The 12592-nt window shown below is 42.4% G+C and overlaps 1 protein-coding gene across 1 annotated transcript in view; it reads left to right on the top strand.

Annotated features, from left to right (window-relative positions):
- LOC134751568 (protein MON2 homolog) overlaps positions 1–12592 on the top strand; it is a 73022-nt gene that overhangs the window by 23726 nt on the left and 36704 nt on the right. The window contains exons 11-17 of the mRNA XM_063687028.1: positions 2775–2871; positions 3824–3952; positions 4313–4395; positions 4965–5089; positions 7949–8068; positions 9878–10073; positions 10328–10461. Coding sequence (XP_063543098.1) covers positions 2775–2871; positions 3824–3952; positions 4313–4395; positions 4965–5089; positions 7949–8068; positions 9878–10073; positions 10328–10461 — 884 coding nt within the window. The remainder of the gene's footprint in view (positions 1–2774; positions 2872–3823; positions 3953–4312; positions 4396–4964; positions 5090–7948; positions 8069–9877; positions 10074–10327; positions 10462–12592) is intronic.

Raw genomic sequence — 12592 nt, forward strand, 5'->3', positions numbered from 1 at the left:
TTGAGGTTTTTAATATTTTATATTTGGCCTTGATGGCTTTCGAACTGATGGCCGGTGGGGCCGGAAGGTTCTGGAGTGGCGTCCGCGTACCGGAAGACGAACTGCCGGTAGGCCTCCAACAAGATGGAGCGACGACCTGGTGAAGGTCGCGGGAATTCGGTGGTTGCGAGCGGCACAGGATCGGTCGGAGTGGCGAGCCTTGGGGGAGGCCTATGTCCAGCAGTGGACGTCTATCGGCTGACATGATGATGATGATGATGATATTTCGCCTTCATGCCGCCTTTGTGTGAATGCATGTACATATAGCACAGCAAAAAAAAGTTCCCCTTAAAAGTAAGATTTTAAGCTGAAACTAAAAGCAATCGCTTGTTGAGGAAATTACCAACAGGGATGTTGACAATTTTTTAGAAATGTTTTCATTTTATAGAAAGGCACGTCATTATTGCAAAAATAAAAGTTTATTCATACATTTTTAATAAAAAAATCGACTCATTAGTTAAGTGTTTAAAATTTAAATTTCGCGCAAAAACGCTCCAAGCTGTCACGTGATCTGTATGACGTAACGATGTGATAAACAAACGACTGTCGGTGCCAGAGGACCACCAGGTTTGACAACTTGTCTGTGCGTGTTTCTCACGCCGTGACGTCACGCGCTCCGATTTGCTTTGCTTTTCTAATATTCCCTGCTATGGTAAAAACATAACATTTTATATATTCGCGATACATGTCAACATCCCTATTGTGTACTGTTTTAGAAAAAAAACGCTTGTTAACGGAATTTCCCGAGTGACGGAATTGGCCGCATTGACCTTACTCCTCCAAAACTCTTAAATTTCATCCGTCATGTGTGTCCTTTTAACTACCTACTGCATGTAGTGTGTGCTACGCCTTACCTTCACACGTGTATACAACTCTACTATATAAGCTGTCACTTAGGCCAGGATTACACTTGTAAGTTTTACTTACGTAAGTAGGGACACAGCTATACTACAGAATGAGATATGAATATCGTTATCTCATTCTAGCAAATAGCTTTGTAAAATTTACAAGTGTAATCCTGGCCTTATGTTATTTTAGACAATATAGACCCATACTCCGAGCAAGTAGTATCATTTCAACGTCCCACCTCACATGGCGACCCTGCCAGGATTCGACCCTGGAATCTTCTGATCCCGAACAACCCATTTTCATTAGTGTTTGTTTATATAGCCCTGGATACTGGCGTGTACCCTTACCAATGGAAGGTTACCCGAGTGAGACCTATTCCTAAATGTACTAGCACGGGTAAAGTTGAAGATTATCGGCCGATAGCCATACTTTCCTCGGTAGCTAAACTATTTGAGTCAATTGTAGATAGAATGGTAGCACCACAATTAAAGCCGTTACTCTGCGATGCGCAGCATGGCTTTAGGTCCCGTCGTTCAGTGGAGACAAACCTTTTAGCCCTGGTTGACTCTATTTCTGATCATTTGGATAACGGTATACAGGTTGACGTGCTGTACTTCGACTTCAAAAAAGCGTTTGATCGCGTAGATAACGATGTACTTTTGAGTAAGCTGTGCAGCATAGGTTTTTCGCCAAAACTGCTCAAGTTCTTTGCCAGTTATCTACGCGACAGGCAGCAATATGTGCAGCATGGATGCTTTGTTTCAAAACCTTACCATACTCGCTCTGGAGTCAGCCAGGGCTCGATTCTCGGCCCGTTGCTCTTTGGAGTTATGGTGAACGACCTGTGGCTTCGGTTCCTAAGTACGCCAGATGCTTACTTTATGCCGATGATCTGAAACTGATTTATGGCATACAGGATATATCGGATTGTATGTCACTGCAAGATGATATTGACCGAGTATATCAGTGGAGTCTCGATAACGGACTTCTATTTAATGCTGCAAAATGTGCACTTATGACATTTAGTAGGGCCCGCAATCCGCTATATAATAAATATCTTCTAGATTCCGAATCAATAGCTAGAGTCAATACTATTCGGGATTTAGGAGTTATTCTGGATGCGAACCTTAACTTCCATGAGCATATGTATACGCTGGCTCGTACCTGTTACAAGAGACTAGGGTTCGTTACTCGGATGACTAGGGATTTCATAGACGCCAGGTTAATAAAACTCCTTTACACCGCTCTTGTCAGAAGCAAGCTTGAAGCGGCTTGTGTTGTTTGGAACCCCTATGAAACAACCTATATCCTGCTGCTAGAGCGAGTGCAAAAGGCGTTTCTACGCTCCCTCTACAAAAAAATGTACGGATATTACCCATTTTTATACCCTACAAATTTTTTGCAGGGTACATTAGGTTTTAACTCACTTGAGGTGAGGCGAAATTACAGACTATGTACTTTAGCCAGTAGAATTTTACGTGGGGATTCTGACTGCCCCGAACTAGTAGCTCAGTTGCTGCGTCTATATGTTCCCTCACCGACTAGAGTTCTGTTTCGACCGCGTTGTCGCCATTTGTTAGCGCTGCCACCAGTACGAACTGTGTCCCGCCGTAAATCACCGCTTGTTCAAGCCTTGCACCTGCTAAACTCACTCCTCGAATCAGCACCAAACTGTGATGTGTTTGCGAGTGGATGGTTGGACGTGTGTTATGAATGCTTGAGGTTCTGCGAGACGAGGAATGAACGGCCTTCTTCTGTTATATGTTAGTTTAGATTTGTGTACTATGTGTATGAAATGTCTATTGGTTTCACAGTGCTTTGGATCACTGTTATGCTGTGAAATGTAATGAATAAAAAATAAATAAAAATAAAAATATATGTTGCAGGCACTCAAGGCATACCGCAGCAGTCCGGGTTCTACTGGAAAGGGGTATGGCTTCCGCTCTGCGTCACGTTTGAACCGGGTACCGCCAAGTCCGTATAGTAAGTACACTCCCCAGTCCCCACTGTTGACCATTCGTAATCAAAGTCAATATATTCTTTATTCTTTAAAGCAAGAGTGAATAGGCTGTTACTGAACCGGTGAGCTCCATCTTAGGCCCTGTCTTCACTTTCCATCAGGTGTGACTAGTGCCAATCGCCAATCAGTTTATAAAAAAAATATACAAATAGGCCTAGCAACAAGCACTTTTAAATCATGATTGCAACCAGGGTTCGAAAGGATAATTATCAATGATAGTTATCTTGATAATTATCACGATTTTTATGCCTGATAATTATCGATTTGATAATAACCTATACGAAATATAATTACATTGTTACATGATGATTATCTTATATTTCAATGTTTAATACAAAAACTAATCAATATTAGGTCCGTTTTTATCTTCATATTGTTTTCTATAAGCGCTGGTGGCTTAGCGGTAAGGGTGTGCGACGTGCGACTTTCAATCCGGAGGTCGCGGGTTGAAACCCCGGCTCGTACCAATGAGTTTTTCGGAACTTATGTACGAAATATCATTTGATATTTACCAATCGCTTTTCGGTGAAGGAAAACGTTGGGAGGAAACCGGACTAATCACGAAAAAATTTTTACCCTCTGGTTTGGAAGGTCAGATGGCATTTGTTTTCGTAAAAACTAGTACCTACGCCAATTCTTGGGATTAGTTGCCAAGCGGACCCCAGGCTCCCATGAGCCGTGGCAAAATGCCGGGACAACGCGAGGAAGATGATCTTCATATTGTTTTCCCATTCCTTCCTGTTGTCTGTCTAAATTGCAAAAATATAAGTACAGTCGAGTTCATAAATATGTATACATTTCTTCACCTTAATCCATTGCAATAAGGTGAAAAAAATGTATACATATTTATGAACTCGACTGTACCATGTTTGTTTTACCACCCAAATCCAACTAATCCTTGTTTTATTTATCCAGTTTAGAAATGCTGGACCGCAACGAAGCACCCACAATACAGGACGGCTACGGGATCTCCGTCGCGTACGCGTGTCTCATGGAGATAATTAGATCTATCGCCATCACTGTCGAAGGGGACGAGTACTTCAGGTGAGTGAAAGAGATCGAGTGAGAGAGTTTGAAGAGTAAAGGTGGGGGCTATACAAGTGACGCCAACGCACGACGTGGTGCAACTTTCGTGGGACACCATTTTCATACTATTTTGCAGCTGCCCCCCAAATAAGCAGTATGTGTGTACTAATAGTGTGTGGAAACCCACTAGGGCAGCGCCAGTCATGCAGTGAATATCGGCAATTATCGTTAATATTTACGTAATGTTTAAGTTCTAAAGGCAACAACTTGTTTTATTTTTTATCATAAAGTGGACTTTATTCCGTTTAGAGTTAAGGTAGAAAAACAAATGTAAAATATATTTTCCTTTATTATATACAATTTTGCAATTTGTTTCAGGTTGCAAGAACTATACGCTGAGTTGCCGAACGAAGGCGAAGAGAAGGAAATTAACTCGAATAAAAATGGCAACCACGAGAAAGGTGTAAAATAAATAATATACTTAAATTAATCTGTTCGTTCTCCTTCTGTTAGTTTTTAGGGTTCCGTACCCAAAGGGTAAAAACGGGACCTGTCTCTCTGTCTGTCTGTCTGTCTGTCACCAGGCTGTATCTCATGATCCGTGATAGCTAGACAGTTGAAATTTTCACAGATGATGTATTTCTGTTGCCGCTATAACAACAAATATTAAAAACAGAATAATATAAATATTTAAGTGGGGCTCCCATACAACGAACGTGATTTTTTTGCCGTTTTTTGCGTAATGGTACAGAACCCTTTGTGCGCGAGTCCGACTCGCACTTGGCCGGTTTTTTCTATACTATATGTAGTTGATAAATAAGCATAGCTAGATTTAAAACTTAAGCAAGTGACAAAAGGTAGGTATTTACTCACCGCGAAGTTTTTTTTTTTCACTTATTTATTTTCAATCCAAGCATTTATAAATATCAGCAATAATAACAGCAGTTCTGTGAGCGGTACTCCTAATATCCATGTGAATTATTTTTACTAGATTTTTGTAGCATTTTGACATGTAATGACAACCTTTCAGAAATAAAGACTGAAACCAAAGAGTTGACAAACATCGTCCACAACGAGAATTCTGACCAGAACTCCAATGTTGTTGAGCCCATCATCGAAGACGCTGAGGACAAGGAGAGGCAACTCAAATTGCAGGTATTCGAGATCTCTTTAAACAAGATACTAAATTGGGAGATATAGAAGCAGCAAACTTAGAAAAAGGTGTCTAAATAGGGAATATTACGCGAAACTCTGGGGAAAATCTAAATTTCGTTGTCAAACATCTCTGTCACTCTTGCATATTCGAGCGATAAAGTCACAGAATAACTACCGTACAGAAAATTCACTCCTTCACAAAAGCCAGATTTAGGTATAAAATTATACCTACACTCGCCGCCTGCCAGCAAAATTTCAATTTCAATTTCAATTTATTTATTTCCTTTAAGTACAATTTTAATTTACATCATGTTGTTCATAAGAGCAGGAAACGATTCCTCCGTACTAGTAAAAACTGTATGACGGCAGGAAGCACCACCTCTCCCGGATCACATTTAATCTTATCTAGCAGTAGGTATACATGTATTTGCGCAGTACTAGATATATATACATATATATATGTAATATTGTATAAAGATGACAAGAAAATGAAAAAATAAAACAGGTTGCAACAAGAAAAAAAAAACAAAGCAAATAGCATTGGAAATAAGTGTTTGTGTATGTGCGCGCGTGTGAGTGTATGTGTGTGTGTGTATGTGTGTGTGTGTGTGTGTGTTGTATGTGTGTGTTTGTGTGTGTAGTTGTCATCACTAGTGAGATTCTAAAGATCATGAGAAGCATAGCATGTATGGAAGCATATATGGATATATGATGGATATGTAATATGTGAGGGAAGCACAACGTATATAGAAAAAAAAAAATAGATATCAAGATTATCAAGCATTGCGTGTTCATTTTAAGTGGAGGGTAATTCTTTAAAAGTCCAGGTTTTAGTAAGTTAGGTAACCTTTTTGTATTAATTGTATTTAGTTTAGTTTAGACAGTGATTTTTAGGAGTTTTTCAGTGTCATCGTAGTCGTATAGTTTCAAAAAAGATGTAACGGCCGCTTTACAACGATTGAAACTTATAACCGCGCACGAACCGTGAATCTTCTTTGCGCGCCGCAGTTTTATGACCGAGCTGCGAGTGTCGGCACGGGGTTGTCACGCGACAAGTTTTTGTACTTATACCTACTGATTTATTATTTTTAAGATAAATATGTAGGAATTACAAACGTTGATTCTGTAAACATAAAATTTTTAGCCGGAGATAGTATGTCTGATTCTCACGGAAGTAGGTATGCCACAGAAGTACTTATTCCTTTGAAAATATGTCGGTCAATATAGTCCGGAATAAATAAAAAAAATCTCCTTCCTTGTTCTTCCGTTTGTTCAGACATCCGTAAACAGAACATTATCTTTTATACAGATTAAATCGCGATTTAGGTTTCGAAGCCATTGCGTATTTTTTCAATTTTGCGCGAGCGCCACGTGACACGACTATCGTGCGAGCCGAGCGGCAATCCACTGCCATACACCTGCCCGGGCGGTGCGCCGGCCAAATATACCTAAACTGCGCAGTGACACCCCCCTGAATATAAAAATGATTTATGCCACAAAGTATGTAAAACAGCCATGATGCGCAAAAGTGTGCTAGGAATGGCACCTCAAATATATAATAAAATTCCGAACACTATAAAAGAATTAAATATTGTACATTTTAAGAAGACTTTAAAATCACTGCTAATCAAGAAATGTTACTATAGTGTACAGCAGTTCTTAAATGATAATAATTTATAGCTCGTTTTTTTATTTTTGTAATTCTTTTGTAGTTTTCTTTGAAATTTTCATTGTTGACATTCTTTAATATTTATTGTTTTAAATTTTATTATTATTGTGAATTATCTTTCTGTTCTTATTTATTATTTTTGTAATTGATTTGATTATTGAAGCATGAATACCTTAGACTAGCGCATGTTTAACTTAGTTTATATAGGTAAACAAATTCGTACGCCTAGCGGCAAAACATAGCGTTCGCAATATGCTCTAACTATAAGACCAATACAATGTACCTATGTTATAACGAATAAATGCATTCTGATTCTGATTCTGATTCCTGATAAAGTGGCAGATGGCGAAATTTCGGATTCGCTTTTCCCGGTAGGTCCTCTGTAAACAAACCGCCTTGATGCATCGATGTCATATCTTATTATCTCTGAAAACTTGTCAAAAAACTGTTATGGGCACAGCATGTATACGTTACTCTATTGTTTATTAAAGGGCTAGTGCTGCACTCTGGTGGCAGAACATTGCAGTAAAACCCCCTTTTCACACGTAGTCATTGTTTTATTTGTGACAATAGTTTATTGCAGACTGTTTGTTACTTTGCCTAGTCAATTCATAAATCTTTTAACGTAGGATACATTTTCAGATCTGACAAAATTAATTAATAAAATAACCCTGAAATATTTATTACTACTTATTATTTATTTAATAAAAGCGCTGGTGGCCTAGCGGTAAGAGCGTGCGACTTTCATTTCGGAGGTCGCGGGTTCAAACCCCGGCTCGTAGCAATGAGTTTTTCGAAACTTATGTACGAAATATCATTTGATATTTACCAGTCGCTTTTCGGTGAAGGAAAACATCGTGAGGAAACCGGACTGATCCTAACAAGGCCTAGTTCCCCCTCTGAGTTGTAAGGTCAGATGGCAGTCGCTTTCGTAAAAACTAGTGCCTACATTAATTCTTAGGATTAGTTGTCAAGCGGACCCCAGGCTCCCAGGAGCCGTTTTATTTATTTAATAAACTCAATAAAGAGTTTGACTGTGGGTCATCAGTCTCTAGTTACATACTTACGTACTTAATTTATTAACTAACTTAATTATAGTAGTGCAATTACTACAAAATATTGTGGTACTGTTTTATTAAGAGGTATGTTAAAATCTACGTAAAGTTGTAACAGATTGAACTTTATTTCAGCTTCTAAAATCATCATGGTGTGGCTTAGTTTGGGGCCTGTCAGTATTGGCGGAGGCGAGCATCGGGGAACTAGAAAATATTCTGCGCGCCATACAGACTCTAGCTAGAGTCAGCGGCAAAGTAAGCTCTATGTTATTATCTTCTCTACTTTATATTAGGGGTCATCCATTAATTACATCACACGTTTAGGGGGGGGGGGGTCAAGAAAATGTGACATGTTGTGACCTGGGGGAGGGGGGAGTCACAAACTTTGTGACGTCACTTTAACTAAGCTAAATTATTTTATTTGCTGTACAGTTACAGTTACGTTTTTGGAACGACAGATTTTCTTTCCTAATCTGTTTTGGGTTATAAAATTAATTTAAAAAAAACTCAAAAATATTTTGATTAAATAATAATAATAATAGGTGCCGATTTCATTGGAAAAATGTGTCGTCATACCAGGGGGGGAGGTGTTTGCCAAATGTGACCAACTGTGACAAGGAGGGGAGGGGTCAAAAAACCTCGAAATTCGTGTGACGTAATTAATGGATGAACCCTTAGCACTTTTTTTTTCGCACTTAAACTATCGTGAGACATATTTCAAAATATTTATCAGTACGGTTTTTACTCACTATTATTTTTAGTCGCTTTTTGGCGACATGTTTCGGGTTCTTTGGGAATCCATCCTCAGGCACGAGTGTCACTTTTTTTTTATTGTGATAAATGATACTGGTGATAAATAGTTTTTTTTTCACAATGTGTCACTGTTGGCGCAACATAAGTCCCAGCGAAGACCAGTTGACGACAGATGACGTCACACACATACGTCACGGCTCCCCGTTCCGCGTACCTACATTTAGACTGCACCGTACAGCCGAAGCGGCTATACATATCAATTATTTTATATAGATATATCGAGTACCTAAACTATGGATGGTATAGAAAGGATCGCAATCTCTTGTGGCAGAATTGTTGTAAAAGTGACCGCGTTAAGCTTTAAATAATAGTTCCTAATCTCTCCGGTGGCGCTAGTTAGGCTCTGGGACATGAGTATAACATTAACCATATAAGGCAACAAATAACCCGACCAAATTACGTAGGTTGTTTTTGGTAGTATTTCGGTGTATGGTGGCGCCGCCTAATTACTGTTTTTTGATGGACACTTTTCATACATAGAGATTTGGCTCCTTTATACAGTCTCCATGACCTAAACGTTACTTGTACCATAGAGTAACTTATACTAGAGCATTACTGTCATAGTAAATTTTGTAACCCCAGTAAATTCCCTGCCATCTGTCGACACACTTTAAAACTAAAAATAAATATTTATAAAAATACGATAGAATGTATTTAAATATAGATAAATGATTTTTTTTATTTGCATTAATTATTTTTATGATTTTGACCCATGTTCTTTCACTGATATGCGTTAAAATTGTTAAATAACAAACGAAACCGTCAACGCCATCTATACGACAGTAAGCCAAAGCTAGTAGCGGCGTCTGAACGAGAATCAAATTTTCTTGATTTTCGAGGTACGTTTTTTCCTTAGACTGTATCCATCTATTACGGAGTTATATCTATCTTTGCTTGTACCTATTAGTTGTTAAGTTAATTAAAAGATGATTAGTACTATCCTGGAGTAGTAGGTAGAAGTAATTACTTTATTGTACACAAAATAGGTTTACAAAAATAAATTACAGTAATGGAAGTACAAAGGCGAACTTATCCCTAAGGGATCTCTTCCAGCTAACCTTCGAGTAGATGAGTGGAGAACTAGCCAGGTCAGATAAACAAACTTACGGGATGTACAATAATATTTCAAAAAGTAAACTAACATACTAGCTATTTTATATGTTTTGTCCAATATTCTACCTCGTACCTCGTGTATCTTATTACGTTATTTCTATACCTTAATTATAATATTTTTTGCCTTGTTACTCCCAGGTTGGCCATACAGTAGGCCGAGACGCCTGCATATCCGCCCTCTGCCGCGCCGCTTTACCCGCCCAATACTGTGTCCCAGCGCTAGGGGCGCTCCCGTGCCCGTGGCGGCGGGACAGCGCGCCCGCCCCGGACACGGACCACCGGCACCAGGTCGTGTGGGTCGGGACGCCGCTACCGCAGCATGCTCCTGCATCGGGTAGATACATATATATATACAGGATAGCCAAAAAATATGTGCATTACCGTTGCCAGGGAGATTTTGGGATTATACAGAGCAACTTTAACTATGGGACCAATCCCGAATTCGCGAAATTTTTTTTGAATGTTTCATACTTTTTGGCTGGTCCATTTTCTGTAGGAGGGTAAAAAAATGTGGATTAATAGTCGAATTTTCATCAGTCCTTCTGTACCCACTCTACAAATAATTGATATGTATTCGGTATGTGACAGGTCAGCAGCAATCATTCGTGATGGTGACGTCCCGCCACGTGACCGCCATGAAGGCCCTGCTGTACGCGGCGCAGCGCGACGGCGACAGCATCCAGCAGGCCTGGCTGCCGGTCCTCACCACCCTGCAGCACCTGGTAATGTTCCCCAGTAGTGATGACCTCCCGCCACGTGACCGCCATGAAGGCCCTGCTGTACGCGGCGCAGCGCGACGGCGACAGCATCCAGCAGGCCTGGCTGCCGGTCCTCACCACCCTGCAGCACCTGGTAATGTTCCCCAGTAGTGATGACCTCCCGCCACGTGACCGCCATGAAGGCCCTGCTGTACGCGGCGCAGCGCGACGGCGACAGCATCCAGCAGGCCTGGCTGCCGGTCCTCACCACCCTGCAGCACCTGGTAATGTTCCCCAGTAGTGATGACCTCCCGCCACGTGACCGCCATGAAGGCCCTGCTGTACGCGGCGCAGCGCGACGGCGACAGCATCCAGCAGGCCTGGCTGCCGGTCCTCACCACCCTGCAGCACCTGGTAATGTTCCCCAGTAGTGATGACCTCCCGCCACGTGACCGCCATGAAGGCCCTGCTGTACGCGGCGCAGCGCGACGGCGACAGCATCCAGCAGGCCTGGCTGCCGGTCCTCACCACCCTGCAGCACCTGGTAATGTTCCCCAGTAGTGATGACCTCCCGCCACGTGACCGCCATGAAGGCCCTGCTGTACGCGGCGCAGCGCGACGGCGACAGCATCCAGCAGGCCTGGCTGCCGGTCCTCACCACCCTGCAGCACCTGGTAATGTTCCCCAGTAGTGATGACCTCCCGCCACGTGACCGCCATGAAGGCCCTGCTGTACGCGGCGCAGCGCGACGGCGACAGCATCCAGCAGGCCTGGCTGCCGGTCCTCACCACCCTGCAGCACCTGGTAATGTTCCCCAGTAGTGATGACCTCCCGCCACGTGACCGCCATGAAGGCCCTGCTGTACGCGGCGCAGCGCGACGGCGACAGCATCCAGCAGGCCTGGCTGCCGGTCCTCACCACCCTGCAGCACCTGGTAATGTTCCCCAGTAGTGATGACCTCCCGCCACGTGACCGCCATGAAGGCCCTGCTGTACGCGGCGCAGCGCGACGGCGACAGCATCCAGCAGGCCTGGCTGCCGGTCCTCACCACCCTGCAGCACCTGGTAATGTTCCCCAGTAGTGATGACCTCCCGCCACGTGACCGCCATGAAGGCCCTGCTGTACGCGGCGCAGCGCGACGGCGACAGCATCCAGCAGGCCTGGCTGCCGGTCCTCACCACCCTGCAGCACCTGGTAATGTTCCCCAGTAGTGATGACCTCCCGCCACGTGACCGCCATGAAGGCCCTGCTGTACGCGGCGCAGCGCGACGGCGACAGCATCCAGCAGGCCTGGCTGCCGGTCCTCACCACCCTGCAGCACCTGGTAATGTTCCCCAGTAGTGATGACCTCCCGCCACGTGACCGCCATGAAGGCCCTGCTGTACGCGGCGCAGCGCGACGGCGACAGCATCCAGCAGGCCTGGCTGCCGGTCCTCACCACCCTGCAGCACCTGGTAATGTTCCCGCCGAGGACCTGACACTCTTTGATAGAGAAAGATAGTCTTATTGCGATTCCTATAAGAGGAAAGAGAAAATAGTTTTTTTTTTTTTTTAATTTATTTAGAAACAAACAGTCTTATAAAACATGTAGGTGAATAAGCTGACAGCTAGAATTTATTACAATGTAGACCTATAGTTTCCTGTATGTAAATTATTAATAAAACTTAATACTATGAAATGCTATCTGAGACAACAGTGAAATTAACAAATAATGAGATAACTTAACCTAGCTTTAATACTAATTTAATAGAGAATAAACTTTCTTCTTAAATAACCCTAACGAACTGCCAAATATATCCGCGTTCATACACTTTTCATTATACAACCTGCATGCGCGTTTAATATAATAGTGCCATGCTTTGTCCTTATCGTCGACCGGGTGGCATCATAAGTAGGAGGCGATGGCGAAATATCGAAATTTATGAGTGAAAGAGAAAAAATCCTATGCTGCCCAAATTTTATACGAATATTCTTTCTCTTACCCCCGGTCGCTCGGTAGCGCGTCTATAACTACTTGTATATACTATGACTATGATTCCCGCAGTGATAGTAGTGACACAGGGCGGACACGCTATACATCAAAAATCACTTGCGTTTCTATGTGTGAACGGCACGTCTGTACACGCCGCATGCGTCGTTGTGTGAGTAAGTTGCT

This window comes from Cydia strobilella, chromosome 22 (genome assembly GCF_947568885.1).
Source record: "Cydia strobilella chromosome 22, ilCydStro3.1, whole genome shotgun sequence".
In the NCBI taxonomy this organism is placed as follows: Eukaryota; Metazoa; Arthropoda; class Insecta; order Lepidoptera; family Tortricidae; genus Cydia; species Cydia strobilella.